The sequence below is a fragment of the Typopeltis vanoorti genome, chromosome 6, assembly GCF_054136105.1.
Source record: "Typopeltis vanoorti isolate ZY-2024b chromosome 6, IOZ_Tvanoo_1.0, whole genome shotgun sequence".
Lineage (NCBI taxonomy): Eukaryota > Metazoa > Arthropoda > Arachnida > Uropygi > Thelyphonidae > Typopeltis > Typopeltis vanoorti.
In genome coordinates, this window is record NC_143554.1 from 132667209 (window position 1) to 132695111 (window position 27903).

Sequence of the window (27903 nt, forward strand, 5' to 3'; positions counted from 1 at the left end):
TCGATGGCATGAGTGTACTATGTATGCATGGTAGAGTGTAAGGGATGTGTTTGTGGACAGAATGGACTGGAGACTAGGGAAGGTATGGATCTGTAGGAAGTGCGATACATTATTAGAGCACAAGACAATGAATGCCAAACAGACTGAAAAGATAAAAGATGGCATAAATGAAAGAAACAGAAATGAAACGAAAGCTAATGAAACTGAGGGAGTGAAAGTGTGCAGGTATGCATATAGAAGAAGGCAATGAAGGTATTATGAATGTATTATCCACCCTTCGCACTACGAGTCTTATGCCTAAGATACTAGAAAATTTATTTAATTTAGAATGTGCCACTAATATCATTTAATTAGCATAAAAGAGCAGATGGGGTTGGATATTAGATTAGTGCATTGGATTGGAGACTGGCTATCTGATAGGTATCAACAAGTTGTGTATGGGGGTGCAATATCCAGGAAAAGGAAAGTCACTAGTGGAGTGCCTCAGGGATCTGTTTTAGGGCCATTACTATTTAACTTGTATATTAATGATATTGGCGAAGATTTGGATGGAGATATTCAGTTGTTTGCAGATGATGCAAAGTTGGGAAGAACCATAAAGAGTAGTGAAGATGTTGTGGCCTTGCAAGAAGACTTGAATAAATTGAGTGATTGGGCAAGCAAATGGGGGTGTGAGTTCAATGTTGCAAAATGTAAGGTTTTAAAATTTGGAAAACAAAGATGGGATGCAGAATTTATGCTTGGTAAGAATATATTGTTGGAAGTAGAGGAAATAAGAGATCTGGGAGTGATAGTGGATAAGGATCTAAAATTTAGGGGTCACATCGCCAAAATTGTGAAGACAACACAAAGACTTCTGGGAATGATGAGGAGGACACTGACGTGTAGAAGTAGGGAGATTCTTGTTCCATTGTATAAGGCTTTGATTAGGCCACACATGGACTATTGTGCCCAGATTTGGTCACCTGGTTTTCAGAAGGATGAGGAGATGTTGGAAAGGGTCCAAAGGCGACTGACTAAGGTAGTTTCTGACCTCTGGAATGTCGAGTATGAGGAAAGATTGAAAAGATGTAATTTGCAGAGACTAGTGGAGAGAAGGAAGAGGGGAGATATGATAGAGACCTACAAGTTGGTAAGGGGTTGCTATAGGATCAATGGTGGAGAAGTTCTACAGCGAATAGTGGGAGATCAGGGGAGAACCAGAGGTCATCCCTGGAAACTGTATAAAGAGGGTGTGAGTAGGGGAGTGAGAGGCAGGTTTTTTTCGTGCAGAGTTGTGAATGATTGGAATGCCTTGCCTGAGAGTGTGGTGTCTGCAAGGAGTTTGAATGTGTTTAAGACCCGGTATGATGAGATGTGTGTGAGATAAAAGGACCTCCTAGATGAGTCTTTGACTCCATGAGGTCTTGTTTAATAATAATAATAATAATAATAAAACTCAATAATACGGCCGGCAGATTTCTCTCTCTCTAACACAAATTCCTTCAATAAAACTTCACACAAACAGTCATGGTCTATTCTTTTACTTAACTTTACACTTCGGCTATCTCACTTAGTTTCCCGCTCACAAGTCCGATTTATTTAGGAACAGTGCAGTTTTAAAAATAAACAATCAGGCAGCACGCCTTTAACAAAAAAAATCAAAACACATTTTATTTACATTACTATGAAATATACATGAATTAAACAATAGGGAGATTGCTTTTGCTATCCATCTATAAAAATTCTTTAGCACAAATTAGAACCTTTTTACTTCAACATTAATTAATCTCTTTAATTCAAAAACCTATTAACTCTCTGCTTACAAATTCAACTTATTAAACTCCTAGTTTACTTGCAAAGAGGTTAGAGTTATTTTTACAAATTTGATATCAATTTCCAACATGCCAATTGACTCTCTTAAGGACACTTCTTATCACTATTAAACAAAAATCTTAAATGTCCTTCTATAACAACTATAAGAGGGAACATATAAAAGTGTGTTACAAAGGCTCTGTATCGCACATTCAGTCAAAAGTCTTTCACTAAAAGTTCTATGGCAATTCTTTCATCTCAGATCTCGAGCTTCCTTCAGAAAATTTGGCTTCAGTAGTATCTTATCGGAAAAATAGCAGGCTGTAAACAGCGACCTGTGGTACTCATACAGCTCCGGCAAAATGTTGTTCTCCCACGGCGAAAAGAAAAACTTCCAAGCGAAGCTTCTTCGGATAATTTACATTGCCTTTCTCCTCTGCTTTGGCTCGCCGAAAATGCCTGGACGACTGCCGTCTCAAATAGCTTGAACTCCCACCTCTAAGAAACTGTAATTGCCGCTAACTGTCAACCGGGATCCCTCTCTGGCCAGGAAGCTTTTCTCCGGCAATTGGAACTTTCGCTTTCGGCAACTCTAATCTAAGCTCTCTCTCTCTCTCTCTCTCTAGACTGGAACTGGGAAGCCCCTCTCTGGCAACTGCTGGAAGTAGGGAGCTCCGTCTGCAGCCTCTGAAAACCCTCTGGCCTAGAAGTTGTCTCTCTCTAGCGACGTCTCAAATCAGGAAGCCCACTATGTTTGGCTCTGTCCCTTTTTATTATGCCTTCTCTGAGACCTCGCACAAAGTTTGTAACCCCCAAAGAACTCAGCATGACTCTTTCATCTTCTTTCAAGTTCGGCCCACTTTCTGTTCTCCTCTGTTTTCTTTTGATTGCAAGTTGCCGGCCATCGGAAAGTTGTTTGAACCTTTCTGACTGATTTTGGAGGTGTTTACATGCAGAGCTTGTGTCTTTCTCATACGCAAAAAAAAAATCATAAACAACCTTTCTTATGCAGTCATTTAGAGTTATTACATAAAGTTCTGGCAGCAAAACATTGCCTTGTTTTTTAACACACTGAAATATTCTTATTAAAGGAGTATATACAGTTAACTTCCAAAGGGTTATTTACAAAAATATCTAGTACAAAATATACAGAGACAAACAAGTTATTTTTACAACATTCTCTTGAGACTTGACCTCTGTAAAAAATTGATGTAAAGCACTTTGGTATTTTTAAGCTACATCGAGATTTTACACTATGACAGGCAGTTTGGGCATGCCTCTAAAGTGAGGTATCTCAACTGAATATCTGTAAAAGCAGTTATTTGAAGATTAGGCATATCGAAAGTAATGATGTACTCCTGATTAAAACTAGGTGACCATTCTTACACATCAGAATATGCTTCATACCTGTTACTCCTAAATCTTTAAGTCTTGAACATAGCTCCAAATTATCAATATTATTATTATTATTATTATTATTATTATTATTATATGGGCACCTCCATGAAGTCCGAAGACTCATCATGGGACACCCAATTTATCACATTTTTCATCGAACCCATTCAACTCATTCACAACTTTCTAAGCAAAATATCTAGTCCTCACATCCCTACTAACAACACCTTTATTCAACTTCCAGGGATGACCCCTTGTTTTGGGCCCTCCAGCCAAGTACTGAAACATTTCCTCTGCATCTATCCTATAAAACCATTTAAGCATCTTAAATGTTTCCATCATGTCCCCTCTTTTTCTCTTATCAACTAACTTCTGCAATTCACACACACCCTCACTCTATCCTTATAGGGAACATTCCACAGGCCACTCACCATCTTGGACTCTCACCTCTGAATCCTCTCCAGTACTTTCTCATCCCCCAAGAAACCCAGCGAACCAGACTTGAGCCCTTAGCAATATGGCTCTAAACTTTAACTCTCTGTCTACCCACCACATCTAAATCTCTAGCTTCATCTATTTCCTGAAGTACAATCTATTTTTCCCAAAATGTCTAACTTTACATTTCTCCACATTAAACCGACACCCATTATCTTTTGCCCACATTGACAACCTATTTAAACGATCCTGAAAGCGCTCTACATCGTTTTGATTACTCTACCTAATTTTGCATCATCAGCAAAGAACTGAATATTTCCTTTCAGGTTATTTATGTACAAATTAAACAGCAATGGTGCTAGCACTCACCCTTGCGGCACACCACTAATGACTTGTTTTCGCCGTGATTCTGCTCCTCCATATACCACTTTTTGATACCTGTCCAGCAGCCATCCTCTTATCCACTTAACCAGTGTCATGTCCATCCCCATTTGTTCTAATTTGCATAACAGAGTTCCGTGCAGTATTCTGTTAAATGCCTTTGCAAAATCCAGTAAAATCATTGTGTAGCCATTTCCTTTATCCAACTCAGCTGTTACTCTACTATTGTAAAAAGTTCGTAAATTACTAAGGCATGACCAACCCTTCACAAAGCCATGTTGGCCCTCATTGCAGTATCATAATTTTATCTACCTATTCTTCAATTTTCATTTTGACCAATTTTTCTAGTACTTTTACCACATCTGAAATACTGATTGGTCTATAATATGCAACTGTTATTCATAGATCCTCCCTTATGCAAGGGAATTTTGTCCTCTTTCCCCTTGGAACTCTACCACAGCTGAGACTTAAATGAGAGAGCTTAGTCAAAGACATTGCCAGTTCCCTTGCCCATTCTGTCAAAACCCTAACTGATATCCTATCTAATCCCACAACTGTATTTACATTGAGATTCCTCAGAACTTATAATTCATTCACCTCTGTTTCCACATTAGTATCTGTCACATATGTAAAAGCAGTTTCCTCAGAACCTATAATTCATTCACCTCTGTTTCCACATTAGTATCTGTCACATATGTAAAAGCAGTTTCCTCAGAACCTATAATTCATTCACCTCTGTTTCCACATTAGTATCTGTCACATATGTAAAAGCAGTTTCCTCACTAGGATGATATACCCTTGCAAAGTGGTCACTCAGTAACTCGACTATTTTATCCACTTCTGTCCCCTCATGACTATCATCACTCATTAAGGTTAATCTTCCACAGTCATTCTTCCTTTTACTTGCCACATAACAAAAGAATTCTTTGAGATTTCCTTTGGCCTGCTTTGTTAGATTCTTCTCATAATCTGATTTTGCCTTCCTTGCCATACTGATCACCTTTCTCTTTACATATCTGCCACAAAATTTTTTCTTTTGCAGCTTGTGCTTAATGATATTACTCATCCATCTAATTCCTACCTAATTAATCCTCCTTACCATAGGTATACAATTTAATACTGCTTCCTCTAGATCCTTAACTATATCTCATGCACTACTAACATTCTTATCCTGCAGTGTTTTATGCCCTGGCAGAGATTTAAGCATCCTCCTAAGCTTGTCATAATCACTTTCCTTGTAGTTCCACATATACCCCTTCTTGAAAGAATATTCCTCATGTTGTAAAATTTCCCAAGTCAAGACTGCATGGTCACTTTCACCAATTGGAGGCACTGTGGTCACCTTGGTTATGAATAGCTCTTCTGATCCTATGACCAGTTCCAATACCCTCCCATCCCTAGTCTCTCTCCATCACATGCTGTCTTAAGTAATTATCTCTTAGCAGATGTATAAATTCTATTTCCTTCCTGCCATGTGATCTTTCTTCCTTCCAGCCTATATCTCCATAATAATCCCTCGATCTGTCCCCCCATAACAATCATTCGATCTGTACTCACTGTGCTATTTGGTGATGCATGTCTTCCTGATCATCTGTGGAACTCCCTGGCCTACAGCAACAACCAACTGTATATTTTGTCTTACAGGCCTTAATCTCACACAAGATTGTTTCAAATGAACAGCCACTCTCCCACCTATCTCCTATTCTATTTGGCTGCAATTCATCTGCTATCGTCAGCAATACTTCTCCCACCATCTTATCTTCTCTATCTTCCCTGAAAATACTAAACCCTTCACATACAATCCCTGTAACCACATTATCTGCTGATAGCCAAGTCTCACTAATGCCTAGAACTTTTATTATTGGTTAGTGTAACTATAAGGTTGCACTAACTAACGCCTCCCTCTTATCTTGATACTTCTGGCATTAGTATATAGAAACTGCAGCATCCCTTTAGTCCTCCACCCACCTTTACTTCTTGAATTGACTAATCTATTCAATATTTTTGTTTGAGAGACTAGATACAGCATGTGTGTGTGCGTACACACACACACACACACACACACACACACACACACACACACACACACACACAAAGGAATATTCAATTAGTCTGTCTGGGCCAGATATTTTACTCATATACACAATATATGTGATAGCCACAAAATGTACTGAAAAATCTGATTCAGGTATGTAAAATTTGGCAAATACTGCCATAATACATTTCTAAATAAGTCGCTACAATCTTTTATGACTAAAATCAAAGAATCACTTCTGTAAAAGTCTCGAATGAAAATCAATAATAAAACAATGAACTGATGAAAACAGGAAGGAGCATTAAAAAAAACATTAACTACACATACCAGCCACCGAATTAGAAACCTTTATGCAGATGTATGTAAACATCACCTACTCTGCATATATGCAAAATACTTGGTCACATGCATCACCACATGTTCTAAGCCTTTAAGAATGCTGCTGTCAACAATTATCAACAGTGTTGATCACAATGGGAAAAACAAACGATCTTTTGGAGTTCAATAAAGGGCTTATTACGGGTGCCTGTCTTGCTGGAGCTATGCTTTTTGAAAACAGCAGAGCTAACTGGTTTCTCAAAAGGTGGGATATCCTGGGTGTTAAATCAGTGGAAAAATAACCAAATACTTGCCTAAGATGAATAACTGTGGTTCTTAGATAGTCTGTCAGGGAAAAGGTCACCTTCACCCAAGAAGGCTTGTATGGACAAACAGAACTTCCTGAACAGCCAGGACAAACAGAACTGTTCCTGAACCAAATCTCACTGAAAATGAACAGGGAATTGAAGACAATTGCGGTATTAAGTCACATACCTATATGGAAACAACTGATTTCTGCAAAGTTTTTAATTCAAATTAAAAAGTAGGAAGTGGGAAAACAAATTTTCCCACTTCCTACTCCACACTTTTCTTGAAATGTTGATGGAAAGTGGGAGACATCTGAAAGGCATAGAAATGTTTATTTTTTTAACTTACTGTTGTTGGTTACATGGAAAATCTTACAATAATCTCAACCAGTATGTTATAAACATGTCTCATTTTATTTTATTTATATTTTAAGTAAAGGGGAATTTCTCAAACCATTATAATCATGACAGTTATCCTTACCAAATAATCCAGATATCATGCTTGAAGTATGTGCCGCAATCCCATTTAATTCACTGCTCATTGTAGATATTAAAGACCCTGGACTAGAACCCCCATCTTTATTAGCCCCATCTGGTACTTCCTGTACACGTTTCTCTCTTTCTCTGGTTATTGGTTCTCCTAGTGCTTGCAAATTCTATATATCAAAAAACAAAAATCATAACTAAAAAAATAGATAACAACAAATAAAAACTTGCACAGTATTTTTATAAACATATAAAAAAAAACATTCTTCATAGCTTTGTTCACAGGAGATTGTGTTTAGCAATCAGCTTACATGTCCTTATTATATTTATTTATGTGGTAATTCCATGAAGTCTAGAGACTAACTGTGGGAGGTTGATATTAACCATTATTTACATCTCTAATTAACTCACTACAGTGAAATAAGAAATTTTAAGTAAAGATTGGTTGGTCTAGCAACTATATCGATAGAGGTGGAATAGTCATAATTTAAATTTAGAAAAGCTTATAAATAGTTTTATTGTGTGATATCCCTGTAGAGCAAACATTTAATTAATATTATTATGTAATTGTTTTGCATTAATGTTTCTCTTGTAATAAAAACAAAATAGTAATTGCAGATTTTCTTATATTTTTGTCTTATAATCCATCAGGAACGATATTTAATTGTTTGACTCAGTGCACGATCTAATCTGGCAACGGCCCTGCATAAGTACAGGCTATTTTTTTTTCAAGGGCATAGAAATGTTAATTCAAAGATGTGAAAAGTGTGTTGAAGTAAAGGCAGATTATGTTGAAAAGTGTCACAGTTGTTTTCTTTCTATCACCTCTAAAAGTTAATCAGGCTGGAAACTTATGGAACCACCCTCATACATCAAGAAACTATCAGTGAAAAGAATAAACTTTATTTTCAACCAAATCACAAATTAGAAGAAAAAAAAAAGTTACTTCATTCCTGAAATTTTTAAAATCAAAGAATCCTTTTTCTTTATGAAATAGCTTTTAACTTACTAAAAAAAAAATGCACATATGTATAAGCATGCCATGTATGTGAAAGTAAGACTACCTTCAAAAGGGTTTTCCTTCCAGCTTCTCTTGCAGGCTTAGTAGCTTCTAATGCAGTTTTGCTAGCTTCAACTGCTGCTTTGCTGGCTTCTCTTGCTACTTCTCTGGCTTCTCGAGCCATTGTCTCCAAAATTGATGTTTGACTATTCTGCTGAATAACAGCAGGGCCTCCAATACTGCTGGCTCTGCTAAGGACACTGCTAATGCTAATTGTCCGGGTAGGTGTTGGAGTACCAGAGGCAGTGTTTGGTCCTTTATCAATAGATGTTTCTGGTGTAAGAATAGAACTGCCTGACTTAAACCGTGGCAGGGTTCCACCAGATGATGTATGACCAGCATTATCCTTTTCTTGGACACTTTCGGCATCACTCCCAAAGCTGTCTGCAGGGCTTCGTCCAGGAAGAACTGGCTGAGGAGAAATGACAGATCTTATTGTGGATGGTGTCAATGTTGCAGTTTCTGCCTCCTGTCCACTGAAGACATCAGCATCTATATCAGTGTGTTCCTTTGATAATGAAATGGAAATGGTTAAAAAAAAATCTTTTAATTAATCTTCACAAAATTGCTTGAAAGTAACCATGTGATAATATTTTAAGTCACTATTTTGCTATTATAATACTATATAAAAATTATGTTTCACTAAAGATACTGTTACATTAAAGGTTATTTTTTGATATAAACTTTAGGGCACACCTTATTTTCAAAGTTTATTTTTTTCTATGAGGCACCCCTTCATTTTGTTCTATATAATAAGTAAAAATTTAGTATAATAAGTAAAATGTTACCAAATTTATTGAATGTTTAAGGATTACTATGGCGTGTCAAAGGTTGCATGTTGAAACAGCATATTAAGTGACCTACACACACCATGCATATTCACAACCCAAACATGTTTTAACAATCTACTCTTGAATTTTGAAGTTGCTTTTCTCTAAGCGTATTTGAATAATCATAACAGAGTGCTATTAAAAAGTCTTCAGATACATCATAAAAACATCAAGCACACATAGGCAAGCAGCACTCCTACCTAGAAGACAGAAGAAATATGGCTTATCAGACAGATGTCAGCCATGCTATCCCACTCAAAACTCCTTTCCACAAAAGAAGTCATGCCATTGTTTTCATTATAAAAAGACAATTAAACAACAACAAGATAGGCAGCCCATTCCACAGCCGCAGATTGTCTGGTAATCTAGAAAAATGCAAGAATACCCATGAAGTTGAAATGCATACCACATTTTTAACTAAGGCCAGTAAAGTTGAAGGCACATTTAGAGAATGGGAAACTTGGAAAAGCAGGAATAAGGCAAAGAATTCAGATGTGTTAATGAAGAAAGAAAATAAATGGAAAGAAAGTCTTAAAGTTCTCTTGACACAGTCCATGCCAATGCTTTGGATATGATAAAATTCCAAATGATAAGGAATTTTTGTTAACATAGAGAGTAAAATGTTGCAGAAGGAAAATGGAAAGTTATAGATAGGGAACTTCCAAAGAAAGAAGCTGCAGCAGAGAAACTAGAAGGAAATTTTAGAAAGAGAAGGGGGAAATGAAGAGGTTAACTGCTTTCCACAGGACACTTTCATGTTTTTGTCATCTGAAAGTCAGGTTGACTTTCAAATGGACCATAATCATGACAATGATCCATTTGACAATAGTCATGATTGGATAACTGCAGATGTATTTTTTGTGTTCTTCCATGAAGATGTTGGCTGATCTTCTTGTCTGTCCATAGTAGGTCAACTTGCAGGAACAGAGCATTTTATTATACTCCATGCACACACACAGAGAGAGAGAGACAGGAGCTGACATTTAGTAGTAGGTAATAAGGGTAGCAAGCTTTCAGTGGGACTTGAAAATTGTGCCGAGATTGTATTTCTTTAAGACTCTGGATATGTTTTCTGAAGTGCCTCGGACATAGGAGATGATGATAGATGATGATGATACATTACTAAAATCTTTCTGAAGTGGAGGCTGAGGATTGGGGTGAAGGATTGATTATTTTTTTTTTTTTTTTTTTTTTTTTGTTACTGTGAGAACTGTATCCATTAGATAAGAAGGTTTGATGTGTGTGATTAAATTCTACTGTAAGAGAGGACTAAGATTATGGGAAAGTTTGTGAATGTATCTGCCGGCGGACTTCATGTATACTGAAAAGGACAAGTTGCCATTGAGTAGGTGTGTTACCAAGATGTTTAAGAAAGGCTAAACTATTATTAGTTTCTTTTTTTCCAGGATAAACTGGATTCTAGGGTGAAGACTATTCAGGTGAGAAAAGAAAGAGTTATCAGTTTTGGTAATCCATATATCCACAGGATACCTGAAGAGTTTCAGTGTTTTTATGAATTTCAGGAGAACAGGAACAAATTTTTTTGCTCAGACTTTTCAATTTTTTGATCTAAGATATGGTGGGAGTGTAATAAAACTGATAACTCTTTCTTTTCTCACCTGAATAGTCTTCACCCTAGAACAGTTTATCCTGGAAAAAAAGAAATTTAACATTAAAAAATACATTTATTTTGGTTAGCTTCGATATCACCTCATCGTACAACTTAAATGACACCTTATCACACTTATAAAGAGTTTTTCCTCCTGATATTACTGATCCATTTTCCTTTGCTATCCATTCTGGATATTTCTCATGGAAGCACAAAATTTATAAACAGATAGAAGGCACCTCAAATGGGTTCTCTTCCCCCTGTCCCATTGCCAAATTTTTATGGAATATTTTGCAAAACATAAGATCAGATGGTTAAGATCAGATACGTGGATGATGTGGTCGCTATTCGGCTTAATGGCCCAGACACATTAGACTCTAATCTTTCTCACCTGTATAGCCTTCACCCTAGAACCCAGTTTACCATGAAAAAAGAAACAAATAACAGTTTAGCCTCTCTAGACACCCTTTTACACACCTTTCACAAATCCCATAACCTTTGTTCTAATGGGTTTGCTCTTACAGCAAAACGTAAGTAACTTAATCACATATATTAAACATTATATAATGGCTACATTTCTTACTGTATCAAAAAAATTTCATTTCTTCCTCAATCATTGACCTCCACTTCAGAAAGATTTTAGTAATATTATCATCATTCCCTATGTCTGAGGCACTTCAGAAAAAATTCCAGTCTTCAAGAAATACAATCTCTGCATGGCTTTCAGTGCCACTGAATGCTTGCTATCCTTATATATTCTACTAGAGATCAGCTTCCTCCTCTCTCAGTGTCCTGTTCCCTCAAATTGGCCTACTATGGACAGATGATCTTCACATGGAAGAACACAAAAAATACACTTGCAGTTATGACAATGGTCAACTGGGCCTTGTAGATTTTGGTTAACATGCAGCTCATAGAATCAATTGAAAAAGACCACCATGCTCCATCACAATAAATTTGGAAAAGAAAGACTATTTTTGCGATTTGCAGCTGATCTCAGAAATCAGCCTAAATTAAATAAATATGGTTGTATTATCATCATCATCGAATTCCTGACATGTACTCCTCAAGGGGTATACAGGCCATGATAGTACTACAATGAAAAATTTACATCATTACTAACTTCCTATCTACAATTTTCCTCCAAATCAATCTATTACCTGTCAAGACTCCAACATTGTCAGATCTTATATTTCTATCCTCTAAGGCACTTTTTACCATATCAATCCACCTATATATTGGTTTTCCTCTGGGTTTTTTCCTGCCAACCTAGCAAAAGAGAACACTCGTTTTGCTAATCTTTCCTCTCCCATTCTGTTTAAGTGACCATACCACTTGAGATTAGCTCAGCTAACACATTCCTGGATGCTAACCATGTCAAGTTCTAATCTAATATCCTCGTTTTTAATATAATATTGCCAATGATGCCATCTGTTCACATCCCTAATCCTTCTCAGGACTCTCATAACTGAGGTCTCTAGTCTTTGGTCAAGTGTTTTACTTCTAACCCAGCTCTCAGATCCATAAGTTAAAATTGGTTTGAACAATGTCTCGTATACAGCTAATTCAGTATTTTGACTAATTTATTATTATTATTACCCAAGACCCCATGGAGTCAAAGACACATCTAGGAGGTCCTTTTATCATACACACACAGCTGATCATATCGTGCATTAAACACACTCAAATTCTCTGCAGACACCACACTCTCGGGCTCATTCACATCTCTGCATGAAAAAAAACCTGCTTCTTATTCCCCTACTCACACCCTCTTTATACAGTTTCCAGGGATGACCTCTGGTTCTCCCCTGATCTCCCATTAGGCCACACATCTTCTCAATCTTTTCTCATACTCGACATTCCAGAGGTCAGAAACTATCTTAGTCAGTCGCCTTTGGACCCTTTCCAACATTTCTTCATCCTTCTGAAAACCTGGTGACCAAATCTGGACACAATAGTCCATGTGTGGCCTAATCAAAGCCTTATACAATGGAACAAGAATCTCCCTACTTCTACATGTCAGTGACCTCCGCATCATTCCCAGAAGCCTTTGTGTTGTCTTCACAATTTTGGCTATGTGTCCCTGAAATTTCAGATCCTTCTCCACTATCACCCACAGATCACTTATTTCCTCAACCTCCGACAATATATCCTCACCAAGTATAAATTCTGCATCCCGTTTTTTTTTCCAAATTTTAAAACCTTACAAAGTTGTCTTGTAAGGCCACAACATCTTCTATATTCTTCATGGCTCGTCCCAACTTTGCATCATCTGCAAACAAATGAATATCTCCATCCTTCACCAATATCATTAATATACAAGTTAAACCAGCAATAGCCCTAAAACAAACCCCTGAGGCACACCACTAGTAACTTTCCTTTTCCTGGATATCACTCCCCCATACATTTCATAGTCACTACCATTCACATTTCCTGGTCTATAACAATATCCAACCATGCATTTGATTCCATTCACCTCTATCTCACACCATACTGCCTCAAAACTGGCACTATTTCCCTCTTGCATCTCTACTCTGTATGAACATAACTCTTTCTCTATCATCGATAACTTCTCTATCAGCAATCAGTTCTATCCTCACGAAACACATCATATCCGTCCATCTCTATTCCTGTAAGAAAGCCATTCTCACCTAACCATGTCTCACTTATTTCAACAATTTTTTGGGTGAACAGACTCAATTAGTGCAACCATTTCATCTGACTTGTTTCTTACACTTCTAGCTTGTATATAAAAACAACAGCTCATTCCCAGATCTACAGCTAGTTCCACTGATAACACTCATTCGATGTGATCTCTCCATGCTCGATTGGGCCATTTCTCTTTCTGCTTATTCATTTTAGAACCCTCTTCAATTCCAACTGTTTCCTCTTGATTCCAGGTCATCCCATTCCTTTCCTGTCTACACATGCTCTCACATCCTCTTGGAGCATCCACCATTCTCACTCTGTGTATCCCTGTCCACCTTGCGCCTCCCCGTTTCCCTGTTCATCTTGCACACCCATTCTCTCATTTTCCATACTCATGCCACTTACTTCCTCATTCATAACCACCTCTTTAATCTCTCCTGTCTTACTCTCCGACTCTTCCACATCACTTCCCACTTTATCTTATTCATTCTCTGTACTCACTTCTCTACCTTCCAACAGCAGTATCTCCAGGAGACTCACACCATAACCACTCAAATGCAGTCCATCGCTCCAATACAGTTCACTTCGTCCTTCAAACTCATTCCACACATTAACAAATTGTACTCCCCTCTCATCACACCTTTCAGCCAACATATCATTCATAATCCTTGATCTTTGCCTCATCTCACTACAGTCATACCTAGGCAACACGCTTACTAACCTTCCTGTCACACTATTCTCTTTTATCTGCCTAAGCAGCCTCGTGATATCCATTCTGACATACTTTTTGTCTTCTGTCAATTCATTCAAACCTATTAAAACCATCAACTCCTTTGCTCGCTCCCTCCTCATATCCAATGCCTCAATCAGTCTACTCATTTTACAACCTGGAAAACATACCTTGTGCATCCTCTCAACCAGCACATCTTTAATAATGGAGTAGCCATACAACACCACTCGCTCATCTTTCTCTATTCTTGATATGTTTTAATTGTTTTCACTCGAATTTTCTTAATTTCACTATGCATACATTTCATCTCTCATCTCATCCAACCCTATTCAACTTTCGAATCTCGCGTCACATTCTCTCTATCATTCAATCTTTCTCATTTTCGAACTCTCGACTCCCACTTCACACTTTCACTCTCATTTATCCTTTTGAGTACTGTACTTTCGGTCCATATTTCCAACTTTCGTTTTCATTCATTCTTTCCGTTTTTCCCACTTTCGATTCTTTTGTCATGCTATTTCCGTTTTCTTTCATTCTCTAAATTCCATTCCTTCCGCCACATTTGCTTTGCATTCGTTCTTTTTACCATCCATTATGGTTTTCAAATCACTCGTTTTCTTTTTCAATGCTTTCTTAACAATGTTTCGCCTTTCTTTCACACCATGCTTCTCTTTCGAACGAGCACTCAATCTACCCGCGACATTCTCACTACTAACACTTTCAGTCATCAAATTCATATTAGGACTCATGAGAATTAATCTCTTATTCTATATAAATTTATTCAGTTGACTTCCCACCATACCAGCTTAGTTGATTCTGTTGTCTATTTCCATATTTAATTTACCGTCTTCACTAAAAAATTGTGAAGTGCCTAAGTAGCTGAAATGTTTTACTTGTTCTATAGGTTCTCCATTCACAATGCACTTGATATTTTCAAGTGCATTGTTTCTGCATATTTTCATCATCCTTGTCTTGTTATTGCTGACCTTCATACCATATCTATTACAAAAGTTATTCAATTTAGTCAAGCAATACTTAGTCTTTATTTGAGTTGTAAGTCAACATTTTTAATTGAAGAAAGTACAGGAAGATGGTTTAATGTGAAATCTGATGTCAGACAATGATGTACATTGTCCCCTTTGTTATTCATTATCTATATGGATCACATTATGAAGGAAAGTAGTATTAAACGTGATATCAAAACTGGAGATGTTAATGTATGCTCTTTGCTTTATGCAGATGATGTTATACTTCTAAATAAATCCTACAAGTGTGCAAGATTCTCTGACTATATTGCTTGATATAATGCCCAAATGATAGCATACAACTGTGGCATTTTGAATAGCTTCTCTCCTGGCACCTTGTCATATGCTTTTTATAGATCAACAAAACTTACATACAGATCTTTGTAATATTCCCATGATTTCTCGATTATTTGTAGTAAAGTGAAAATCTGATCCTGACAGCCTCTATCTGGCCTGAATCCAGCTTGTTCTTCACCAAGCTTCTCTTCCACAATCCTTCTTAACTATTTCTCAAGTATACTGGCATAAATCTTACCAGGAACACTCAGTAGAGAAATACCTCTGTAATTTTCACATTCAGTTTTATTTCTCTTTATATATGGGTACTATGAGAGCTCTACTCCAATCAACTGGAATTCATCCCTCTGTCCAGGCCTTGTGAAGTATGCAGTGCAGCCAGTGTCAGAACTTTTATATCCCCATAGTTGAGCATTTCTGATCGAATATCATTTATTCGAGCTACCTTTTCACATTTCAGGCTTTTGGTGGCTTTTTCTACTTCAAGTATGGATGTGTATTCCTGATTGGATGCCTGATCAGTGTTTTTAACCACTGCGCTGTCACTGATTGTTTCAGTTAGCAATTTTTCAAAGTACTTACTACTTACTCCACTCTGCCGGCCTGGAAGGTCGAGTGGCTAGCATATCCACTCTCCAGCCAAAAGGCTGCGGGTTCGAATCCGTCCGTGGGCTTGGATATTTGTGATTATCTGCAAAAATACTAGTGGTGGTGGTTATGGTAGATGTAGTTGGTGTAAATGATGAAGGCACTTGCTGTTGGTGGAGTGGCAGAGATGGAGAGATGTAGAGTAGGTACCCTCCTTTGATGAGTCTTTGGACTCACTGAGTGTGTTACGTAATAATAATAATATACTTCAAAGGAGTAGCCATAGTATTCAACACAAAATACGAGGCTAATCTTCTTGAAAAGCAGTCAGTCTCAAGTAGAGTAATGTGGGCAAATATCAGAATGGGGCACTGGACAATGAGACTTATTTGTGCCTATGCTTATTTGTTCCACAGAAGGTTCTACTAAGGTAGAAGTGGAGGAATTTTTTGAGGCTTTAGAAAAAGCAACTGACACAATAAAAAAGGAAAAGTTGGTCCTTTATGGGGGATCTAAATAACAGAGTAGGAAATGATTGTCAAACATACAAAAATATATTGGGAAAATTTGGAGAAAGAGCAAAGCTAATAATAATGGCAAATACTTGTTGGATTTCTGCTCAAAACATGGACTGGTTATCACTAGTACAATGTTCCAACACAAAAATGTGCACAAATTCACATGGAGAGAAGAGGCAAGGAATAAGAAAAGTCTCATCGACTATGTTATTGTTGATAGTGATGTTTTCTCCCTGGTGCAGGATACCAGAATGTACAGAGGATTTGAAATTGGAAGTGATCACCATTTAGTCTTGAGCAGGATAAAATTGAATTCATATTGAAAAGAAGAACATGTAAGAAAGTTTTAAAGCAAATAAAAGTTGAGCAGATCTCAAATGTGAACTGTAGACGAAAATACACAAACATGATTGAAGAAAAAATGAAAGAGTTTCAGAACAAGAACCAAAACTTGGAGATACAGTGGCAAGCCCTGAAGAAAACACTTATTGATTCAGCTAGACAGGCAAGTGGTGAGGTTTTCTGTAAGGATAGAAAAATAAGAACTCCCTGGTGGACACAGGAAGTTAAAGAGGCAGTGAAGGAAAAGAAGAAAGCATATCAAAAGTTCCTGGCAAATAAGTCAGCTTGTGCTCTTAGAGAATACAGAGACAAATGTAGAAAGCTAAACACTGTGTAAAACTAGCTGAACAAAAGTCATGGGAGGACTTTGGTAAGAACGTAGAAAATAAACATCAAGAAGGTGGCAAGATATTCTGAAGGTTGTTGAAGAAGCTCAGAAATGGAGGAAAGAGTGCTGTAAAAGGAATTAGATATAATAACGGTGACATGAAAACAGGAGAAAAAGATATCCTTGAAGTATGGAGTAAATACTTCGAAAAATTGTTAAATGAAACAAGCAGTGATGACAGCATAGTGGTAAAAAACACTGACCAGGCATGCAATCAGGAATATATAACCATATTTTTTTAATATTACGGGCAACTCCAAGGAGTCGATAGACTCAGAGGGAGGCCCTTACATCATGTTAAGAACAACTATTCGACATTCACACAGTATCTATCATACCTAGACTTGAACTCATTCACAGTCATGCCACCCACAACAGACTCTGGTAGCTTATTCCACTCATTCACCACTCTCCAAGTAAAAAACCTAGCTCTAACACCCATGCTAACCACACTCTTGTCCAGTTTCCATGTATGGACCCTAGTCTTCCCACCACCAGTCCTATTCTCAAAAATATCTTCTGAATTAATCTTATAGTCAATTTACCCTTCAGTAATTTGAATGTCTCAAACATATCACCACTTTTCTGCCTATCAACCAATTTCTGCAACCCACAAATCTTAAACCTGTTCTGATAAGGGTCATTCCGTAGACCTGCTATCACATTGGTCACTCGTATCCGGATCCTCTCCACCTCCTCCCCATCAAGAAGGAACCCATATTTGGGCACAGTAGTCTAGTTGGGGGGTCTTATCAAGGCTCGATACAGAGGAACAATAACCTGTTTGTCTCTGCTTGTTAAAGTATTTTTTAGCAACCAAGTTATCTGATGAGCTGATTTAGCCATTTTTGCGATGCCCCCTAAACTTCAACTCCCTATCCACCAACAGTCTCAAATCCCTGGCCTCGTTAATCTCCTGGAGTATGGTTCAACCAATGTGATATACTGCTGCTAATCTTTTCACCCCAAAATGCATAACTTTACACTTTGCCATATTAAATTGACATCAATTCTCCCAGTCGTCCAAACTATCCAAATCATCCTGCAAAATTTTGACATCCTGTGCACTCACTATTGCTCTACCCAACTTTGCATCATCAGCAAACAAATGAAGAACGTTTCCTCTCAGATCTTTTCCTATATCGTTAATGAACAAATTGAACAGTAGTGGTCTAGTCATAGGCTGTCTTTTGGACTCTACTCCTGAATAAACCACTTTCTGATATCTTTCCATCAACTACCCTCCTATCTATCTCACCAACCCTATATCCATCCCCATATGCTGCAGTTTACTGATTAGAATTCCATGCGGTATCCTGTCAAAGGCCTCAGCATGGTCCAGTAGAATCACTGTAAACCCATTACCCTTATCCAGTTCAGCTGTCACTGTGTTATAATACGTGAGCAAGTTACTAAGGCATGATCTACCCTTCACAAAAACCATGCAGTCCCCCATACATTATCCCATTTTCATCTATCCAATCCTTTTTTTTCCTCTTGACTATTTTCTCCAAGACCTCGACAACGATTCCTGATATGCTGATTAGTGGGTAATTTACAACAGCAGTCTTGATACCTCCTTTATGCAGTGGAACAATTCCCCCCCCCCTCTTTCCAACCCCTTGGGACTAATCCAGACCTGAGACTCAAATTAAACAAAATGGTCAAGGGCACTGACAATTCTTTATCCGCTTCACGGATGACACCAGTTGGTATACCATCCAATCCCACAGATGTATTGACATTGAGGTTCTGTAATAGACTATTCACCTCCACTTCATTCACCACAATTCCCGTATAAGCTATTGGTTCATTCATTCCTGCAATGTCACCACCTGGATGATATACTCTTGCCAAGTGCTTGCTTGCTCGCTCAGTAATTCCACTATATCAACTGATTTGGTTACCTCCCTACAGTCGACATTCTTTAAAATCATTCTGCCATATACATTTTTTCTTTTACTTGCAACATATCTAAAAAACTGTTTGGGATTCTCTTTAGCCTGCATGGCAAATGTTCTTTAATAATCCACTTTTGCTTTTCTTACCACACTCGTTACACTTTTGGCCTGCGCTTTATACCGTTCATGTGCCTGCCAGTCACCTTTCTCCTTAAATTCCCTCCATAGTTGTTTCTTTTTTTTGCAGCTCAAGCTTAATGGTGTTATCAATCCATTTAACCCCTACTTGATTTATTATTCAGACTCTAGGTATACAGTGAGCCATTGCCTCCTGCAAACACTTCTTAACTGCCTCCCATGCACTATCAACATCCAGCCCTTGCAGTTTTACATGCCATGGCACTGAACCAATCAAACTCCTAAGCTTGTCATACTTACCAGCACGATAATTCCACATATACCTTGTCTTAATTGTAAATTCCACACCTTTAGCCACCTCCCAAGTCAAGACCCTATGATCACTCTCATCAATTGGTGAAAACGTGGTCATATTCTTTACAGCCAAATTTTCAGATGTAATTACTAGATCAAGCACTCTCTGATCCCTAGTATTTTCCATTACATGCTGTCGCAGATAGTTATCCCTTAATAACCGCATAAAATCCAATTCCTTCCTCCCATATGTCATCTTCTCCTTATAATCAGTGTTACCATAGTTGAAATCTCCCATAATAGTTACCCTCGTTCCACTCATTTCTTCTATTTGCTTATGCATACTATCTCCACCATCTATTCCATCACCTGGTCTATAGCAGCACCCGATTGTATATTTTGTTCTGCTACTTTCAGTCTCACACCAAATAGCCTCAAACATGCTCTTTTCTCTATCCTGCAGTTCCACTTCTATTCTCCTTGGCTGTAGCTCATCAGCTATCATCAATAACACTCCTCCCCCCATTTTATTCTCCCTATCACTCCTGAACACACCATACCCCTCACATTCAATCCGACTAGCTATATCATCTTCTGTCAGCCATGTTTCACTAATGCCAATAACCTGAGGCCTGGAAGTGCCAACCAAGGCCGAAAATTCTTCCTTCTTGTTCCTAATACTTCTGGCATTAGTATACATGAATTTCAGAAGCCCATTTGTTCCATCCCTATTTTGATGCTTTATACTAACTATCCCATTCTGATTTGTTGTCCTTTGTACTCGCTCGGGCATATTACACACATCCATAGACTCTACTGTCTCCCTAAAAGCCTGCATATCTACTCCCCCCCCCCTTTAGTAACTCTAGTTTTCCTGATTCTGCACATCCACTTCCACTTCATTCAACAACACCTTTTCAAGTCTCCGTACACCAAATCCATTCAAATGTAAACCATCCATCTTATATAAATCCTTTTGCCCATCGATCTCACTCCACACATCCATTAATTCCACACCACTCCTCCTGCATAATCCGCGCATAAAGTCATTAGCAATTTTGGCCCTCCTTCTATACTCTTCACTGTCATACCGCAGCAACAGACTCACCATCCTAACACACTCACTCTTCTCTTTTGCTACCTCAAGTAATTCCTTCAAATCTTCTCTCATAGCCATTTTTTCTCCTTTCAAATCATTCGTTCCTGCTACTACTATCAATTCTTTCACTCTCTGCTTCTGCATTTTAATTGACTCGCTTACATCCTTAACATTCGCACCAGGTTGGTATGATTTTGTCAAACTCTCATCTATAATTGAAGTAGAAAAAGCCATCAAAAGCCTGAAACGTGGAAAGGCAGCAGGAGTAGATGATATTCGACCAGAAATGCTCAAGTATGGAGGTATAAAAGTCTTACAGTGGCTGCACTTCAAGTTCAGAAGGCCTGAACAGAGGGACGAATTCCAGCTGATTGGAGTAGAGCTCTCATAGTTTCCATATATAAAAAAAGGGAAATAAAACTGCATGTGAGAATTACAGAGGTATTTCTCTACTGAATGTTCCTTGTAAGATTTATGCCCGTATACTTGAGAAATGGTTTAGAAGGATTGTGGAAGAGAAGCTTGGTGAAGAACAAGTTGGATTTAGGCCAAATAGAGGCTGTCAGGATCAGATTTTCATTTTATGACAAATAATCGAGAAATCATGGGAATATAATAAAGATCGGTATGTAAGTTTTGTTGATCTGGAAAAAGCATATGGCAAGATGCCAAGAGAGAAACTATTCAAAACACTACAGTTGTATGGTGTCATTGGGGCATTATATCAAGCAATACTTTGTCTTTATTTGAGTTGTCAGTCAGCAGCTGGAATTGAAGAAAGTACAGGAAGATGGTTTAATGTTAAATCTGGTGTCAGACAAGGATGTACATTACCCCTTTGTTATTCATTATCTATATCATAGGTGGCCAACAGTAGGCCTGCGGGCTGCATACGGCTCTTAACGTGATTTTGTGCGGCCCGTGGCAGGATGAAAACTATATTAAATTATATGTATTAATAATTTAGTTATTAGTTTCGACTGCAGATTTTCTGATTGATATACTAGTTATATTCATTATTTCTGATGACGGAAACAATTTATATGCTGAACACAGAATCAAAATTGCTTTAAAAAGATTACTCAATTTATAAAATCTACTGCTTCTCTGTGCGAGTTGTAGTAGTGGGAGTGGTAGATTTCTACGCGCTCCAGAGTAATGCATCATTAAAAGTCACATGCTCTGCTCTGGTTACTGTGATCAGTTTCAGAGCCTCAGTTTCACAGTTAACAGTGTTATTGTTGCAGTTTGTGTCCCTTGGTCAGTTACTTCAGTCTTTGTGTACTATGAGTAAGAAATGTAAGATCTGTGAAGAAAACAGATCATTTCAGGAGAAATGGGAAAATGAATTTCTGTTTATAAACAATAACGACAACAAACCACAGTGCCTTGTGTGTTTGCAAGTATTGTCTGTGCACAAGGAATATAACCTGAAATGCTGCTACATACAGCACCATGCCGCTAAATACCAAGAATACGTTGGTCAAGTATGTACTGAAATTGTACGTAATTTGAAGAGAAAGGTTAGTGCTCAGAAATCTCTTTTTACTAAACCAACATCAATACAAAAAAGCTCACTCTTGGCATCGTTTGTTGTAAGCGCAGAGATAGCAAAAGCAAAAAAATCATTATGATTGTGAATTTGTAAAACCATTTGAAAATAGCACGTGCATTTGGGAAATAAAATTGACAGTGAGTTTGAAAGGGTCACACTATCAAAACAAACTGTAACAAAAAGAGTCGAGGAAGTTTCTCAGATATTAAATAAATTAAAAAGTGTTGTTACAGATTCAGCTTACTTCTCATTGGCTCTGGCTGAATCAACTGATATAACAGATACAGCTCAACTTCTAACTTTCATTCGAACTGTTTCCAAAGACTGTTATTAATGAAGAACTATCAGCATTAGACTCATTGCATAACACAGCCAAAGGTCAAGACATTTATTATGCAATTATGAAGGTTGTAAATGGTACTGGTGACATTAACAATCTCACAGTTATTGTTACAGATGGCACCAAATCAATGTGTGGTACTCAAACAGGCTTAGTTGGCTTACTAAGGAAGGCTGGAAAATCAGGAGGCGCTGTGTGGTAAAATTCTGGAGATAGAGGATGTTATGAAAACTGCAATGAAGTGTGTGAATCTGATTAAGGGTGAAAATCGGGCCTTGACACACCACAAGTTTCTTTCATTTCTAAGAGAAATGGAGACAGAATATGACGATTTGTGTTTTTTACACAGAAGTACGTTGGCTATGCAGAGGGAACTGTTTGAAATGGTTTTTTGCTTTGAGAAAGGAAATAAAACAGTTTTTAGAGGAACATGAGACAAAGAACTAATCACAAAACTATGTGATCCTCATTTTAACAGCTTACTTGCCTTTCTAACAGACATCACACACACACCACATGAATGACTTCAAACGTGAAGTTACAGGGACATAACCAAATAATCTCAGATTTAGTTTGACACCTAGATGGTTTCATAAGTCGACTGAAGGTTTTTAAATTCACCCTAGTCAGAGGAAACTTGGTACATTTCCCTTCCTGCAGGGAGTTGATGGAGGAGAGCCATGACATTGACTTCAAATTTTCTGTGCTTTTGGAGCAATTCAGTAAGCGATTTTCTGACTTCAGTGACATGCGGCCACAACTGATATTATTTAACAACCCAATAAAATGCGACATTTCAGAGCAGCATGACACTATTCAATTGGAGTTGTGTGAGCTTCAAAGTGATCTCTTTTTCCAGTCAAGGTTGGAGATAGGAATCGACTATTGGAAACTGGTACCGAGGGAAAAATATCCTGCATTGAGTGATTTCAGCTTGAGAATTGCATTTATGTTGGAAGCACATACATATATGAATGCACTTTCTCAACTATGAAGGCGGTTAAATCGTCACAAAGAAGCCGACTGACTGATAACCACCTTCAGGATTTTTTACCAATATCATCATCATTGTTGAAAATCGACTTTGATGAACTTGTTGCCGCACATGAACGAACGCCCACAGTGTTCTCATTAAGTCATGTTACATGCAAAAGAAACAGAAATATGTAATTAAATTTAATTTAACAACTTATATTTAAATCAATCAAGTATTTTATATTGTTCTCCTAGTAGTAAAATGATTCAACAAATATAGTAATTCAATGCATATAACTATTGCCTTGAAAAAATGCAGAATTTATTTTTATTTACGTTCTGTCTAAAAGTGTGCGCCCCGTGACGCTACCATTCATCATATATTGGCCCTCGTATAGAATGGGGTTGGCCCTGCCTGATCTATATGATCAGATTATGAAGGAAAGTGGTATTAAACATGATATCCAAACTGGAGATGTTAATGCGAGCTCTTTGATATCACGTTTAATACCACTTTCCTTCATAATCTGATGTTATACTGCTAAATAAATCTGCTACAAGTGCGCAAGATTCTCTGACTAAATTGAATAGCTGTTGTAATAGATATGGTATGAAGGTCAGCAATAACAATACAAAGACAATGAAAATAGGTAGAAACATTGAAAATATCAACTACATTGTGAATGGAGAACCTGTGGAACAAGTAAAACATTTCAGCTACTTAGGCACGATTTTTAGTGAAGATTGTAAATTAAATATGGAAGTAAACAACAGAATCAGCAAAGCTGGTATGGTAAGAAGTCAACTGAATAAATTTATATGGAATAAGAGAGAAATTAGCCAAAACACTGAATTAGCTGTATACAAGACAGTATTCAAGCCATTAACACGTTCGCTGCCAACTACGAGTATACTCATAGTTGGGAGCGAACAAGCCAACTACGAGTATACTCGTATGTCGATTTACTGACCTCCTATGCCAAACACGAGTTATCCCTTTGTATGACCTTAATTTGGACCCTTGGATTCTGAATAAAGCGGAGAGCATGTCTGGGGGCTTGGTAGAAGAGAAACAATTTCAACTAAAATATAGTATATTGTGTATATGCCTCAGATGCCAACTACGAGTATACTCGTAGTTCGTATATGAACTTCACAAGCAAACTACGAGTATACTCGTATGTCGATTACCAACCTCATAGGCCAAGCGCGAGTTAATCCGTAGTATAACATCATAATTTGTAAATCAATTTTAAACTCGGCTTTCCTCAATATTTTGTAAAGCATATAAATTGGTTTGTTCTACTAAAATTGTGATAAAATCTTCAGAAAAGAAAAGTTCAACTAACCTTTTGATACTGAAATTTCCAGTGTCAATTTTAAAAGCTGCAGTTTCAACAAAGTCAAATTGTGGGGGCTCTTCTTCTGAATTTTCCCAATAAGTTGATGTATTTGGCTTGTTGCTAACTTCATCTTCAAAAGTTTCTTCATCATCGGAGTCACCGCTAGAGTCGTCTGTAGGATCATCTTCGGAATCGGAACCAAATATTTCATGAAATTCATCATCGCTCATATTAGCATAAGCTTCTACTTCTATATCAGTAAGTTTTCTTTTACTGGTCATGGCGAAACTGAAGGTTCTTAGAGACTAGAAACTAAAACTGAACTAGACGCAATAAACACTGGCGTCAGCACATGTAATATATAGATGGAAGTGATACAAGATTACTCGTAGTTGGCGTATGAAACAAAATTCGATCTGATAAGCCAGCTACGAGATTACTCGTAGTGACTTTGAAGATGGGCGTGATACGAGATTACTCATAGTTGGCATATGAAACAAAATTCTGTCTGATAAGCCAGCTACGAGATTACTCGTAGTGACCTTGAAGACACGAAAAGCACTTGCCATGCGGGAACAAACTATGACTGTGTAGCGTGGCAGCGAACATGTTAACTTATGGATCTGAGAGCTGGGTTAGAAGTAAAAACACTTGACCAAAGACTAGAAACAGCAGATATGAGAGTCCTGAGAAATATTAGGGGGGCATGAACAGACAGCATTAATGGCAATATCATATTAAAAACGAGGATATTAGGAAAGAACTTGACATTTATTTTTCCAATATTCATTGGAAAAATAAATTACAGTAAAATCAATCAATAAACTGCAGCACATGGGGATAGATATAGGATTGGTGAGGTGGACAAGAGGGTGGTTGATGGAGAGATATCAGAGAGTAAATTATTCATCAGCGTCCAGGAATGCATTAGTAGAGCTAATCTCAGGTTGTATGGACACTTAAATAGAATGGGAGAGGAAAGTTTAGCAGAACTTTCAGGTTGGCAGGAAAAGACCCAGAGGAAGACCAAGATATAGGTGGATTGATATGCTAAACAGTGCCCTAAAAGATAGTAATATAAGATCTGATAATGTTGGAGTCTTGACAGGTAACAGACTGATTTGGAGGAAAATTGTAAATAGGAAGTTAGTAATGATGTAATTTTTCATGTAGTACTATCATATCCTGTACACCCCTTGAGGGTATATATCAGGAAGTTGATGATGATGATGATGATAAAAAATGAATGAATGGAAGCTTAAAGAGAAAAAAAAAATCAAGATTTATGAACAGGTAAATAAAACCTAAAACAAATGAAGAGGTACTAGAGATGGTACGCATAAACAGGAGCCTAATAAAAGAAATTAAGAAGAGAAAAGTCCGCTAGGACATATTCTGAGATATAACTGCCTACAAAGGACATTTCTCGATTGAGGGAAAGAATGAGAGGAAGAAGACAAAGATTGGAGTGCATGAAGAATATTGAAGAGTGGACCTATCTCTTATATGAGGAATGCAGCAAAGAGGCACAGAATAGGACATGGTGGAGACACATGGTAGTCAATCTCCTGGAAGGAGAAGACACCTGACAGGACAGAAATAAAACATTAAATGGCAAATTTAGTTGGAGGAACAATAATTTAATCTTTCTTTTTTTAACACTTCAAATATTATCTGTTTTAAAAATAAGATCTAGTAATAACTAAAGGAAACAGTAGGACATAATGAACAGAAATTATATAAAACATGAAAATTCTCATGTCCAAATCTGTAAGAATTGTGGAGGTTGCAGAACACGTAGCAAAACAGACAAATTTGAACATAAGTGTCTATGACTCAAATATCTTGTTGATGCACATACAGACAGGATTCAAGATATTAATTGCCATACCCTCCCCTTTACTTCAGTTTTGTTAATTCTCATGTTAGCTGTCTTCATCTAAAATTGCGTCTGAATTCAACTAGACTAAAATGGGATAATGGAGTGCTTCATTGGTGTTTTTTTGTTAAAAATGCATGTACTAAATTTGTTTATTGTAAATCATCTCAATTAATATATGAGAATGAGTTTTATGGCAACATTAAAACATTAGTAAAACTCTGATCAGGCATAGGTAGTGTTGCAAATATCTATGTATAATACTATAAGAAGTATGTGAAAAAAAATGTTTCATTTATATGGTATTTTTGTATGATGTTTTGAAAATTTAAATAAACTTGTAGAATTGTTATTATTATTATTATGTGACACTTCCAAGGAGTCTAAGGACTTATCACAGGAGGGCACTCTATTCTACTCCAGTACATAAGTCTCACTGTTTCCCTGCATCACTTAATCCTCCAAATGCATGCAACTTGCCATCTGTATTACTTAATTCTCAAACTACACACAACGCCATATACCACCCACCACTAACAACAATAGTATTTTTTGTTTCGTAATTGCATGTGTTTTCATGTCCATTTTCCTGTATGCAGGATAAAAATCCAAAGTTTTTGGGAGGAAAAAAACTCTGCTACACCCCCATATGACATCAGCTAAACCAGTTAACCAGGCATGATTGAGCCCGGATGAATTCCATTTTGATTATGGATTTGAAATGCAGAAAAAACTGACAATATAAGAATATCACAGCTATGTCCAAGTCTATGAGAAAAATTGCCATCCACAACTATTCTGCTTCAGAGAGCTTAGAAGATGTTGCAGTCACTGAGGTATCAAGGATTTTCACCATGACTGAAGGATTATGTGTGCTGTGTTTACAATGGTAACTAAAACAGACTCATTACAGAACTGCTATTAAAATTGACAACATGATCATACATATCCTTTGGAAAAATAAATTACAGTAAAATCAATCAATAAACTGCAACACATGGGGATGGATATAGGATTGGTGAGATGGATAAGAGGGTGGTTGATGGAGAGATATCAGAGAGTAAATTATTCACGAGTAGAGTCCAGAAAAAGGCACATGGCACAGGTCTCTGTTCTTGGGCCGCTACTGTTTAGTTTCTACATTAATGATATAGGAAAGGATCTGAGAGAAACTAATCAGTTGTTTGTTGA

At 37.3% G+C, this 27903-nt stretch overlaps 1 protein-coding gene across 7 annotated transcripts in view; it reads right to left on the reverse strand.

Annotated features, from left to right (window-relative positions):
* Rab3-GEF (Rab3 GDP-GTP exchange factor) overlaps positions 1 to 27903 on the reverse strand; it is a 1186669-nt gene that overhangs the window by 767040 nt on the left and 391726 nt on the right. For 6 of the 7 annotated variants that reach the window (XM_090394443.1, XM_090394444.1, XM_090394445.1 and 3 more), the window contains exons 14-15: positions 8217 to 8720; positions 7148 to 7322 (exon numbers count right to left, since the gene is read on the reverse strand). In XM_090394443.1, coding sequence (XP_090250569.1) covers positions 7148 to 7322; positions 8217 to 8720 — 679 coding nt within the window. The remainder of the gene's footprint in view (positions 1 to 7147; positions 7323 to 8216; positions 8721 to 27903) is intronic. The other variant, XM_090394448.1, reaches the window with a different exon arrangement.